The 13854-nt window shown below is 54.6% G+C and overlaps 1 protein-coding gene across 8 annotated transcripts in view; it reads right to left on the minus strand.

Annotated features, from left to right (window-relative positions):
• Nucleotides 1-2988: 2988 nt before the first annotated feature.
• Scn5a (sodium voltage-gated channel alpha subunit 5) overlaps nucleotides 2989-13854 on the minus strand; it is a 72602-nt gene continuing 61736 nt past the window's right edge. For 5 of the 8 annotated variants that reach the window (XM_055601611.1, XM_055601612.1, XM_055601617.1 and 2 more), the window contains 6 exons: nucleotides 12488-12769; nucleotides 10868-10921; nucleotides 10198-10335; nucleotides 9535-9639; nucleotides 7781-8051; nucleotides 2989-6351 (listed from right to left, as the gene is read on the minus strand). In XM_055601611.1, the coding sequence (XP_055457586.1) occupies nucleotides 5111-6351; nucleotides 7781-8051; nucleotides 9535-9639; nucleotides 10198-10335; nucleotides 10868-10921; nucleotides 12488-12769 (2091 nt within the window). In that variant the 3' untranslated portion in view covers nucleotides 2989-5110. The remainder of the gene's footprint in view (nucleotides 6352-7780; nucleotides 8052-9534; nucleotides 9640-10197; nucleotides 10336-10867; nucleotides 10922-12487; nucleotides 12770-13854) is intronic. The other 3 variants (XM_055601614.1, XM_055601615.1, XM_055601616.1) reach the window with 2 other exon arrangements.

Genomic DNA, 13854 nt, shown 5'->3' on the forward strand with positions numbered 1-13854 from the left:
TGTAAACCTGGCTTACAGCGCAGTGGGAAGTGCTGAGGTAATGTCCCCGGAGGGCGGGAGGAAAGAGACCCAAGCCCTGTACAGCCTTGTGGTGTGGGCCGCTGCCTCAGACTCCTTAGTCTACCATACTTTAGTCATAGAAGTCCTCCCACACCCAGTGTCTAGCGACACAGCACTGAGGAAGAGGAACATGGAGCCACCTGGCGTTTCTCTTAGTATTTTTAAATGTATGAAGATGGCTTCTGTGAGCCACACACGTGCCTGGTGCCCACAGAAGTCAGAAGCGTGTAAGCTCCCCTGGAGCTACACAACAGTTACAGATGGCTTTGAGTCTGAGGATCAAACCTGGGTCCTCTGGAGGAGCAGCTAGTGCTCCTAACCACGGAGCCATCTCTCCAGACCCTCTGGTATTTCTTTAAATTCTACCCCATAGAAATTTTCAAGAGACATTTGCCATCACTCGGCAGGGACCACATAGGCAGGCATTCCCCAGGGTTTATACGTATGTAAGATGGCTCCATAAAGTCACACATCCCCACACGTGCCTCGGGGGGTTTGGGTTCTGATGCTTATTCCAAAGCTGGTTGTGGCCGCTGTCCTAGGATGTAGATTGTCCTTTATTTTATTTTATTTTATTTTATTTTATTTTATTTTATTATTTTATTTTATTTTATTATTTTATTTTTGTAGACTGTCCTTTGAGTGGCCCTCGTTGGCTGGAGGAAAGACAATGAAGAAAGTGGCCAAGGGAGTGACCAATAGTGTGAGAATATTACGTTCCATGTGGGGACATTTTTACAGGGATGTCTCAGTCTCCAGGGTATACGGAGTCTGAGGAGGGGAAGCTGAGAGCATCTGGAGGCAGGGTCTTTTGGAGAGGTTCATAAATGTGCTGTTTCCAGGACCCTGGGCCTCCCTTCAAGGAAGGGCCCAGGGGGCAGGTGTGTGCCGCCCCCTGAACTCGGGCTTTCCGCAGCAGGATTTTGGGAGGCTGCCTGGGGAATGGTGACATGTCAGACATGGCCAATGGGGACTTGCCAGGCCTCAGCAAGTTGAGCACATGGTGATCATCTTGGCAGGAGTCTGGGTGGACTCATGAGTACGAATGGACAGGACAAAGGTCAGCAGGGATCCTGGGAAAGGGGCATCTCCTGGGAAATTGCAGAGGGAAGGCATGGCAGGGGGCTCCTGACAGCCCAAAAGTGTCCCCAACTGTATGCCTGGCCTGGGAGGAACCGCCCAGCCACTCTGTCCCTAGCACTGCACGTGGCCATGCCAGGCCAAAACTGTGCAAGAAAGGCGACGGTAGGCTGCTGTGTTCCCTGAACAGAAACGCCACAGGCTCTGCCCGTTCTCAGCCAGGCCCAGGGAGGAGTTTCCATCAAGCAAGGCTGGTCTCAGTCACATCATCGGGCTCCTACTTGCTCACCACTCCATTGACATTTGTAGAGAGGGGAGCTGTGACAGGCTGAAGGCAAGTGACCGGTAGGAACCTGGGCCGTGTCAGTAAAGGTTCCCAGAGGAGGAGGAGGAGGAGGACAGTCCTGAGCCCGAGAGGAAAAACAAGCATTCCGGGTAGAGGGAGCAGCAGCTGCTGAGGCTGGGAGGGCCTGGGGCCTTGGGGGCCAGGGAGATGTGGTTACAGAGGTCAGCGGGGCCACAGGCCTGGGACAGTGTGCCTTGATCCTGAAGTAACAGGAAGCCACAGAGCAACCTTATCCAGGGTTAGTAATCTTGGATTGAAATATCACCCTGGCCACTGAGGAAAGAATTTGGAATGGATGAAGTTAGCAAAGGAACTTCTTGATGGTCTCCAAGAGGTAAGACATAGACCCTGTAACCTAACAAGGAGAACAAGTTAGAACTGAGCAGTGGGATTTCAGAATCATTGAGGAGATGGGCCTCCAGGGCTGGGAGGAGGTGTGTGGGTGTCAGGGGAGGCTCTTAAGATGGCGTTAATGGGCTTGGGGCAAAGGGAGCAGGTTGAATTCAGCATCAGGTGATCTGGCTGGAAGGTCTAGAAATACCCAGAGTGGACACTGGCTCGGGGTTCAGGAGAGAGGCCCTGGCTCAGGTCAGGTTCTGTTTCAAAGCCTCACTTGGGGCTGGAAAGGCACACTCAGGAGCCAGGAGGAGTCAGGGCAGCAAAGGAGAAAAGCAAAACCAACCAACAGCCAACCACAAGGGTTGACTATAAGGCCGTTAGAGCTGTCACAGTCACAGAGAGCGTGGTGCGGCTGTGGACAGGACTGAGGACCACCTTGCTGGACACACATGTTCTACTCTACAGATGAAGAGATGGGTGGTGGGTGCTTGGCAAAATGTTGGCTGTCACTGAACTGGGTGCATAACACAGCTAAGGCGGTGAGTTCAGTGCTATGTGTATTTCATCACTATTAAAAACACTTGAAACAGGAAAGCCTGGAAAGGGAGGTGCGCAGGCAGGAGAGGGAAGACCCCGGGTGACCTGCTGCACACTGAGGTGAGGGTTTGCACATGAGGCCAGAGGGGACACTACTGAGTCCAGCCACAAGGAGGTCCTGTAGGCTGGCAGAGCACATGGGCATGTGGTGAGAGGGCTGGCAGCAAGGACTGAGGGAGGAGAGGACCGGGCCAGTGCCAAAAGTCACAGGTCCAGGGTAGCCAGTACCCCTGCCCTGAGGCTGTCCCTGGCTTGGCCCTAAGGAGGTACAGTTTCCCTAGTGCCCTGGAGCAGGAGGTCTTCAACGGCCTAGGCATCTCTTCTCCCGGGGGACATGACACCCTTTCTGCATCCCCACTTGTGCTGGCTGTTCTCCAGTGACAAGCTGAAGTCATTCCCAAGTCCTGGGCACTCTCTTCCACCACCACCACCACCACCACCGTTCTTCAGCCCCACTCAAGCCAAGGCCTCCTCCCAGCTACTCCCAGCCTCTGACACCCTGCCCTTTCCTCTGTGCCCACATTACACCTCAACACAGGAACAGAATGCAGACCAGGTCATGTAAGCCATTTATTAGTTTGTTTGAAAAATAATGTATTCCGTTTATACACGAAGCTTGGTGAGAAGTGCTTGTTTATTTCAGACAACACCTGACGTGTATGCGTGTCCCTCCCTCCCTCCGTCTGCTTTCTTCTCCCTTCTTGCCCACCACTGTGCAGTTCTGAGCCAAGGAGCTGGGGCTAGCTGGCTCCCGCTCTCAGCCATCCCGTCTGCAGCCAGCCCTGGGCATCTGTCTTAAGACTCCGAGGCTATCCGAATACTCGAAACCACAGTCTCCTTCCGGGCAGCTGGCGTGGCAGCCCTGTCAGCCTGGCCAGCCCTCAGCCACGTTCCTGCCTAGGCAGCCTGAACTGGGTGCCAGGGAGGGACACACATCTCTCCAAGCCTTGAGAGCAAAGCACAGATCTACAAAAATAAGATTTCCACTCAGAGAAGTGTCACCTGGACAGTTAAAACCAAGCCCCTCCCCCCCACTGAGCTCAGTGGGGACATTGGATCAATCTCCAGGAGCGGGTGGGGCGGGGGCTGGTTGCCACCGGGAACTGAGGTGACAAGAGGAAACGTAATACTTGGCTCGCCCGCAGTGTCCCGCTTCGGCACCGCCAGGAGCATCCAGCCCTCCAACAGCTCGGCGAGGTAGGTAGGAGCAGCCAGCCTGCAGTGGGCAGGTGAGGCTGAGGTGGCCTGTGTGGCCGGCAGCGCCAGCGGAGGGCAGCTGAGCCCTGGCCTGCTCAGGCCCCACCAGCCAGTCACCTCAGCAGTGACAGTTCTGCACATTAAAAAGATTTGCATATGCTAAATAGGATTGTCAGCAGCTGAAGAGGTCACGGGGACAATTGGACTAGTAAAATCTTTTTTTTTTTTTTTTCCCTGAAAAAGCCTTCTCAGAAGACTCCTGGGATATAGTCAGGGCCCTGCCCTTAGGAGGCCTGCGTCTGGACAACTCCAGACCCCAGGCGGGGGCCGAGTGCCATGCTTCCTCCTTTCCCAGTGGGGCTGCATGGCTTGTTTCTTCCCAGGGCACAGAACCAGGCCTGAGCATCCTGAGCATCGGGGACCTTCCTCCTAGCCAGGCCCAGGCCACCCTCCCACATCTACAGTGTCTGAAGACCTGGAGACCCAATGCGAATGCCCTCCACACATGGGTAGAGGCAGAGAGACCCCAGGGGAGCCTGGGACAAGGAGACCCCTTCCTTTGTCATGGGCTGTGTAGCTGCCACGGCTGGGTGCAGTTTGGCAGCCCACACAGAGCAGCTCTCTCTTCCCTTGGCCTGAGGACAGGGCCTGCCACACCCCAGGAGCAGGCTGCGTGCCCGGCTGAGACGGCAGCCTGCCTGTGCCCTTGGGTTCCAACCTTAATACTCTTACGGGAGAGGAGGAAATGTGCACCTCGGAGACCTCAGCTGATCTCTGGAAGCTTTTAGTCTTTGTATCACTGACCTCAGCGAAGCCTGGATAAAAAGAGGAAAATGGGGTCCCGGGGACATCGGGAGTGCAGAGTGAGCTCCACTGGAAGAACCCCGCGCTTGGGGGCCAGGAAGGAAAAACCTGTCTCCTTTGGAGCAGCTGGCCACACTTGGGATCCTGGGCCCTTGAGTCCAGCCCGAGTGTGTGAAGTGTCCAAACACTCACGTGTGTGAGTGAAACACTTAGGCCTTCCTGGCTCCTCAGCTCAGGTGACAGGAACTACACTCCTCCCTTGGGCATGAAGGCCTGGGGAAGCCACGCTGGATCCCACTTTACTGAGAGCAGGGTCCTGGCAGCGCCACTGACACACTCGTCCAGGGTAAGGGAGGCAGTGTGAGCTGCCACAGGTGTTCGTGGAAAAGATGTTCTTTGCTCAAGTAAAAAAATATCAAATATAATAAATCTATGAAAGCCTGTTCACAAGTGTGCACTGCGTTTTCCGTTCCACCTCAGAGGCTGGGACAGACTTGCTGTCCAGAGCCCTGGAGCCTCGCCTGTCCAGACCAGGCTGCAGGGTGTGCCAGGCCTCTACCAACAGGGTTCCTGCAGCTGCTCCTGGCCTCAACACAGAGGCACAGACCTCTGCCTCCGCTGGTTCTAACTGCCTAGGGTTTGTCAGGATCTGAGAGGATGCGTCCCGGCTGGCGGTTGGGGCCAGGCTCACACTATGGACTCGTGGTCCCTGTCCGGCGATGGAGGGAAGTCTGCGAGGTCTTCGCTGTGGCTGTAGTCAGATGCACGCATTGGGAGGTTGTCGCTGGTGGCTCTCGTGACGCTGTCGTAGGAGGGAGGGAAGGACGTGGAGGAGATGGAGGAGCTGGAGGCGGGGGCGCTGCGCTGGGAGAAGTTCTCATTCATCATGTAGGCGATGAGGCCCTCCCGCTCAGGGGCGTCCTCATCCGAGAGGCCGCTGCTGCCCGCCTGCTGGCGGAAGAGGAAGGAGGCGTGCTTCACCGAGCGATGCAGCAGGTGCCTCCGGAAGGCCCTCTGGATGACTGTGGCCGACACCTCCTCGTGTTTCCGTCGCAGGGTGGTGGTGATGGGCTCGTAGGAGATCTTGGAGGGGTTGGCCGCCATGAACTTCTCCTCCATCTGGATCTTCAGGGCGTCCATTTCCCCAGACTCCCCGAGGACCCTCTTGGTGAAGGCAAACAGGATGTCCATACAGTGGATGCGGTCCCCACTCACCATGGGGAGGTCCATGTTGATGAGGTTTATCTGGTTGGGCTTGGCGATTCGGAGCGGCTCAGACAGGGCATCTGCGAAGTCGGACAGGGCCAGGTACTCGATGAACTGGGTGGCCTCCGGGTCGAACTTCTCCCAGATCTCATAGAACATGTCAAAGTCGTCCTCGCTCAGGGGCTCTGTGCTCTCTTCAGTGGCCACACTGAAGTTCTCCAGGATGATGGCAATGTACATGTTGACCACGATGAGGAAGGAGATGATGATGTAGGTGGTGAAAAAGAGGATGCCCACCGCTGGGCTCCCGCAGTTCCCCCGGGAGCCATTGCTGTTGAGAAGGTTGGGGTCGCAGTAGGGGGGACCCGTGTTGAGGATGGGGCTGAGGAGGCCGTCCCAGCCGGCTGATGTGGTGATCTGGAAAAGGCACAGCATGCTGTTGGCAAAGGTCTGGAAGTTGAACATGTCATCGATGCCAGCCTCCCACTTGACATAAGCAAAGTTGGCCATGCCAAAGATGGAGTAGATGAACATGACGAGGAAGAGCAGGAGGCCGATGTTGAAGAGGGCGGGCAGGGACATCATGAGTGCGAAGAGCAGTGTGCGAATCCCCTTGGCTCCTCGGATCAGCCTGAGGATGCGGCCAATCCTGGCCAGACGGATGACCCGGAAGAGCGTTGGGGAGAAGAAGTACTTCTGGATGATGTCAGAGAGGACGGTGCCTGTGGGAAAGAAGCAAGACTGTGTCCTCCATGGCACCTCTGCCCTCCTTCAGGCCAGGTTCAGCTGAGGGCAAGCATGTCTGTAGGAAGACTAGGTCAATGGTACATTCTAGGACATGGCCTCCTCTTGCCTCTAGTGACCCAGGCGATGAAGACTTACATTTTGCTAAATTGTCTTCTCAGCTCCATTATTCTAATTGTAAGGGCACGCCTGCACAATGAAGATATATCATGTGTGCCTGGGTTCTGAGGCCAAAAGGTCCTCACTCATCACTCCTACCTGACAAGAGCCAGAGCTCAGGACTTCCAGCTCCTCACTATTCACATCATGGCCTGAGGACCAGCAGCTAGGGATCTCCCAGAGGTGTCTCCTCTTAGCAAGTGCAGATGCTGCAGGGGCATGCTAAGGGCCAGGCCATGCTGGCACAGGGCAGGTCAGTGATACCCGCACAGGCCAAGCTTCGGTGTCCCTGTGACGGCTCCTATCGCCCTTCAGCTCCTCCCACCTTTAGGACGCTACTGTAAGGGCACAGGTGTATTACCCGAAAAAGATGAAGTACACTTGCCTCTTGGGATGCAAGCGACCTACCTAGCTCTCCAGCATGATTCAGGGGCGCTGGGCTATGCACTTTTCAGCCTTTGTTTCACTAGACTTCCCAGAATTCTGAGAAGGTGCACCATCATCTCCCTTCCAGAAGATGGGACGGACACAGGTTAACTGGCCCGAGAGACAAGCTGGGATGAACGCCAGGCCCTCTAGCTCCATGGAAACCTCCTAACCGCACTCTGGGTCAGTCCAGCACCAGGACTAGCAGGTGACTCAGAAACCCACTCTGAACCTCCCAAAGCCTCCAAGACTCAGTGGCCCACTCCACCCAACATCCCGCACCCCTACGCTGCTCCCCAGCCCCGTGAGGCCCACTGCCATCCTTACCTCCACCTGGAGGCTTGAGGCATTTCTGATCCTAACTCGTGCTCTAAATGCCAGCTCATGAACGCGGTGGCATGAGTGGCCTTGACCTCTGTTTGGACTCACCAGAGGTGGATGATGTGTATGGCAGAAAAGCAAAAGCAAGTATGGGAATGGGTGTGTGTGTCAAGTATCTAGGCTCTAAGCACAGCAACAAAGAAAAATATATAGGCTCAAAATTAGACTTCATTAAAATTAAAACACTTGTGCCCCAGTAGACATCATGAAGACAGGGAAACAGAGAAATTGATATATATATATATATATATATTTGATAAGGGATTAGAATCCCAAATAAAGCACTCTTATAACTCAACTAGAAAAAAGATAAAATACCTTTGAATACGTTTTGGATAGGTATTCTCTATGCAAGATAAACAAATGGCTAGGAAGCGTAGGGCTGGAGCAGAAAACATGGCCAGGGCAGGACTTCTCTGTCCAGCCAACATGTGTACTCACCCACGATGGAGAGGATGACAACCACGAAGTCGAAGATGTTCCAGCTGTTGGTGAAGTAATAGTGGCGCAGGGCAGCCATCTTGACAATACACTCGCCTGTGAAGATGGCCACGAAGAGCAGGTTGATCTTGGACAAGATGTTGACCTTCTCGGGGCTCTGGTCATCTGTCTCTACCATCATGGTTACCATGTTTAAACAGATGAGGAACATGATGGTGACGTCGAAGGCCTGCTTGGTCACAATGTCGAACATGAAGCCCTGGTACTTGTTCTAGAAGAAGAGGTGAGGGGCTCAGTGCAGAAGAGTCTGGGGCCAGTCATCCCAGACAACTTGCATCCTACTCACCCCCTGGGAGACTACAATGCCCCCCCCCCGCCCCACTGCATGGCATATATAGAGGAGGAAAGCCATGGAGGTAGACCAGTTGGACCTCCTGCCTGTATACTGTATCCCCTCCAGGCACTAAGGCCCAGTCCTGGGGCTCCTCCTCCACCAGGCCACCCTGAAGGACCTTCTGGTAGTAGACTTCTGTCCTGGGTTTCAGCACAGCACCGGAGTGCTGCTCTTTGGGTCTCACAATCTGGAGGCTCAAGGTCAGACCTAAACTTCAATCCTAGCAATTGCATATGCCTTCAGATTAACATGTATTTCTCCATGCTGTTTATGGAATAGGTGTTATCCGTTCTACAGAATCAAGCTATTTCCTATCTGTATGTTTTAAAAACATTTTATTTTCAAGTGTGTATATGTGGGGCTGCATGTAGGCGTGTGCACATGTGTGTGCAGGGGCCTGTGGAACACCGGAAATGTCACTGAGCCCCATATCTGGAGTTACAGGCAGATGTGTGCTGGAAACTGAATTCAGGCACTCTGCAAGAACAGCACAGGATCTTAACCACTGAACCATCTTCCTAGCTACTCTATGTGTCTTTCATTGTGAATGAGCCCAGGTTATTTAAAGAAGAGATAGAATAGGAATAAAATGTCTGTATTCTCTCTCTGTCTTTCTTTGTCCCCCCAACACACACACACACACACACACACACACACACACACACACACACACACACACTCACACACACACAGACTAATCTAGGAGAGACGAGTGTGAATAGGGAAGAACACTTGAAAGCTTTGAAACACTGGGCCTGTCTAATTGGCTGCTGGTTTAGGGTCATCTCGCCTTATTATTTTGAATGTTCCCTCACACCATTTTTGTTTGTTTGTTTGTTTGCTTGTTTTTTTTTTAGGACTGGGTCTCAGTATGAAGCCCTGGCTGGTATGGAACTCTCAGTGATCCTCCTGCCTCTGCCTCTCAAGTACTGGAAGTAGAGGTAGGCACCCCCATGCCTCAACTCATCCCACATTTTCCAAAGAATGGCTAGATGGGGTTCAGAAAGTCAGGCCAGCAGACAGCCCAGCACCTGCCCTGGCTCTACACACAAAGGGAACTTATATAGTTCTCTGATTGTCCCCAGAGTTCTGGGGATGAGACTGTGAGTTGGGGGTAGCTCACTACCCTCCCTGGGAAGAGCCTGTACCCCTGAGAGGAAGGAGGGGCCCCGTGGGAGCAGCTGAGTTCCTGTGAGTATGCAGTGTACCCTAGGTGCCACTGCTCCCTGCCTTCCCCCCTCTGTGTGGGAGACCAATCTGACAGCGCTGTTCAGCGGGCTGAAGCCTGAAGAACCCTTGATGGCAGGCTTTGACGGGGGTGGAGTCAGGGCTCCTGACTCCACCAGGGAGCCTGGCTCACCAGGGGCCGTGGGATGGGCTTCTGCGGTTTCTTGGAGCCCAGCTTCTTCATGGCATTGTAGTACTTCTTCTGCTCCTCTGTCATGAAGATGTCCTGGCCCCCTAAGTATAGAAAAACAGCTCCCGCATAATTCTGGGGTTCTCAGCATCAGCTTCCTAAGTCAAGATGCCAGGCTCAACTGCTTCGTCACTTCCTGTCCCAAAGGTGTATTTGGAGAGATTTCCTCCAAAATCTGCCATTCCTGTCCTTCCCTGTCCCCATTCCCTGGGAAATACCTCTGGCTTTTGTGGCCTGCAGACCCTCCGAGTTGGCTTGGCCAGGCCTCGGCATCTGTCTGAGCATCTCACTTGGTCTGGCTATAGCCTAATCGTGGCTTCCCTGGGGTATCTCTCTCCTTGGGTCTCTGCCCAGCCCCACCCACAACTTGATCACATTTCAGGTTAACAGTTTGAGTTCTAACCCCTGAACCTCTTAGTGAGATGAAGGCCAGCAAGGACCCACCAAAGTTCCCTCCGTTCTTCATGGCCATGCCCACACCCCTCCCCACCCTACTTCATCAGGGTGAAGAAGAGGTGCATCCCTGAGAGAACAAGACGGGGGCCTCCGGCACCCTGTCCTCCTCTGCCCTGCCCCCAAACCAGGTGGACCAAATGCTATACATATCTTTTTCTTCTGCTGGTTGAAGTTATCAATGATGACACCAATAAACAGGTTCAGGGTGAAAAAGGAGCCGAAGATGATGAAAACAACGAAGTAGATGTACATGTAGAGGTTGTATTCCCACTGTGGCTGCTCCTCATACTGCGGGGGAGGATCAGACAGGGTTGTCACACGGGAGGGACAGGGCTGCGGTGGGGACGTAGCGTGTGTGTGGGTGTGTGTGTGTGTGCGCGCGCGCGCGCCTCAGAGCCTTGTCACCAGCCCAGGTGTATGTGAATGGCTGTGATCACACTGGTGGTGACAGAGGTGAATGGAGATGAAGGTGGCAGGCAAGGAGGCAAGGACAGATGGCGTGCCAGGCTAAGGGGTGGCCCATATCAGTGTGTTCACCCTGGGCCAGTGGCAGACAGGGTGACACTGGGCTCTGTCTGTCCTCCCCTGGTCGTCGGCATGACTGGGCAGAGCGTGAGTCCCCAGGAGGAACTCATCTGTGTGCCTGCTGCTTCCACCTGCTCTCCTGAGTGAGGATGGGGTGGATCAGCTCGAGAATTTGGGGACCCCATGTGAAATCATGTGGAGCCTGACCCGGGCCCCTCCTGCTGGCTGGGCCTTCAGGCCTTGAGGCTGGGCACCTCAGATGCTGTATCACTGGGAGACACTGGTGGTAACCTACCCCTCTGGAGTCCACGGCGGCATACATGATGTCCATCCACCCTTTAAATGTGGCCTGTGAGGAAGAGAGCACGGAGATCATCAGACTCGGCACTCTGTGTCAGCTGCAAAGAACTCGCGTCTCCATTCGGCAGGCGGCCTCCTGCGAGAAGCAAGTACTCTCCAGTCCTCCTGTTCAGGGGTGTCCGAAAGGACCAGGAGAAAGGCCTCAGGTAGAGGGTAGGGGTGGAGAAGACACTGAGCAGAAACCCTAAGAAGACCATGTTAGGCTTCTCAAGTGAGGCCGCAGGCCTGGTAAGGCCAGAAGGTTCACTCCTCAAAAACGTATTTCAGAATCTAACACAGCACAGGATCCAGGCGGTGTCCCGGCTTAACGGCTGGTCTCTAGGCTGATCTGGTGAGCTGTGCCCCACTGCTCAGAGGACCAGCGTCCTGCCTGAAGCACGGGGGGCCTCCCTGCCACTATTCCAGCGAGAGGCTAACAACTTGCTTTCCAGAAGGAAAAGAAAAATCCCTCACGTGCTCACCAAGTTCTTGGACGTCAGTATTCCCACTGCGACCAGCACCCCCCCCCCCCAGTGTGATGGATGGGGAGAGAGATGAGAGCCACAGTGTTGTGAAATACACACATCACAGGCGTCACAGACCACAGCTACCTGGGCTGCCCAGACCATAGAAATGAACGCCGGGCTCATCTGTGTTTTAGCATCGCTCACTTACATAGCCAGAAAGTTTAGCTCTCTTAGGATGGTTGTGTGTGCGCGCGTGTGCGTGTGTGTGGGTGCATACATACCACAGTGCACACACAGAAGCCAGAGCACAACTTTCAGGAACTGAAAGAGAACCTAGGTGTCTCTTTCCTCCTGTGGGAACTGGGAATTGAACTCGGGTCTTTGAGCCTAGTGGTAATCGCCTTTCTACACTTAGCTGCCTCACCAGCCCTCTGCCTTTCACTGAGCCTGGAGCTTGCTGATCCTGCTAGCCTGACTGGCCATCATCCAGGGGATGCAGCAGGGTGCCTGTCTTCACCTTCCCAGCACTGAGCGTACAGGCACACCTGGCTTATGATGTGGGTGCCTGGGATCTGAACTCGGATCCTTATGCTCATGTGGGGAGCACTTTACTGGCTGAGCCGGTGGTTGGTTTTTGACGGCAGGTGTTATAACCATTACACCATCCTGCTCACGTGGGGGTGGGGTGGGGGTCACGAACGCAGGGCCTTGCATATGTCAGGCCCGTGCCCTACCAGTCATATCCCCACCCCAAACATATTCTTTCAAACAGCCCAAGACACTTCATAATTGAGAGGGGCAGGTCACACTCTCACTAACAGTTCATTCCCTGGCGAGTCAACAGACTCTTGCATCTAGCCTGTGCCACCTAAAGAGGTCGAAGTGACTGACAGCTGGGGGATGGGCCCTACCTCCTGCTGCCTTGATCCCCATGCCGCACACCTCGAGCCCTGGAGAACCAACCTAGAACTGAGCCTCATCCCCGGGAAATCCCCGCCTCTTTGGGCCCTGTGACCCTGCTGCAGGGACTCCACGGCCCGCTCCTGCCCACCCCAGGGTGAGGGACATGCTTCGGAAGCGCCAGAGGAGGAGAGGGGCGCCACACTCACCACCTGCAGAAGGGCCAGGTACCCGGCCCCCACGTTGTCAAAGTTGACCTTCACCTTGGTCCAGTACAGTTCTCCGGTCACGTTGAAGGACTCACATTCGCTCTTGTTGTTCACGATGGTGTAGTTCAGAGGCAGGTCTCCCTCCGTCTGGTTGATGCACCTACCGAACTTTCCAGCGAAGAGGTTCACGCCCATGATGCTGAAGATGAGCCAGAAGATGAGGCAGACGAGGAGGACGTTCATGATGGACGGGATGGCACCCACCAGCGCGTTGACCACCACCTGTGGACGGAGAGGAGACTTGGGTGGCCAAGGGCGCTCTCAAGACCTTGCCTCCCCCACCCCACTTGCTGGCCGCAGGTGGGTGTGGAGCGGGAGTGGGGTCCTCCGGTAATGGAGGAAGCTAACTCTCTAAGCTGGAGTTCTGGAGGCGAGGGGGCAAAGCTAGAGAGAATTGAGGCCTTTTTAGCCATACCCTAACTGCTGAGGCAATCCAGAATACACCAGCCTTTTCCTCTCCAGGCCTTCTTTTGCTTTCATCCATGATCTACAGAACTCAATTTTCCTAAAAAGTGGGGTCTCTGATAGTTGCAGCTGCCAGGAGTCCAGTGGGTAGGACAGGCTTAGACACAGCAGAAGGCTTTAGGTTCTGTGTTAGTCCCGCTGGTCCTTACATTCTCTGTGCCAAACTTCTGGCTTATGTTAGGGTTTCGGGAGGATGGTTCCACTGAAGTCCCCCAGGGGACCCAGGCACTCTGTCTGCAGGCTGTTGTCTGACTGCTCGCACTCTTCCCGGGCCTCCGTGAGGTGGCCTCTGGATAGACACATGCGGGAACCGCAGTCCCATCACGGCCCAAGCCTAGCCCAGGAGCCAGGAAGCTGTCTGCCACACAGATGGGGTGAAGCCGAGTGGAGTCCGTCGTGGCACTGAGGGTCCACGGTCAAGATCGGGGATGACACTGTCAGGCAGACAGCACAGCCCCGGAGCAGGTGAGGCAGCGTGCTCCCTAAGCTTTCTGCAGAGAGCGTGCCCTTGGCTGGCACTGCGGCCAGCAGCCACATCAGAGGCATTCCTGGCACCTAGCATCACTCTGTGTCCCTCTGGAATCAAGTGTCCTTGGCTCCCAAAGAGACATTTAACTCTGGTCCGATTACTCCCTTGTGGGTTCCAGCCAGGACTGAGCAGTGTAAGTGGTGCGGGCAAGGTTCAAAGCCATCAAGGCTCAAAGCCATCAAGCAAATGATGAGCTGTGTGATGGTGCTTCCCGGGGCATGGGGACAGACACAGTTCTCTGAAGCCATGAAGAAGTGTGTATGTTAACACACACACACACACACACACACACACACACACACACACACACACA

Source organism: Psammomys obesus, unplaced genomic scaffold (genome assembly GCF_907164565.1).
Source record: "Psammomys obesus unplaced genomic scaffold, mPsaObe1.curated_primary_1811, whole genome shotgun sequence".
Classification (NCBI taxonomy): Eukaryota; Metazoa; Chordata; class Mammalia; order Rodentia; family Muridae; genus Psammomys; species Psammomys obesus.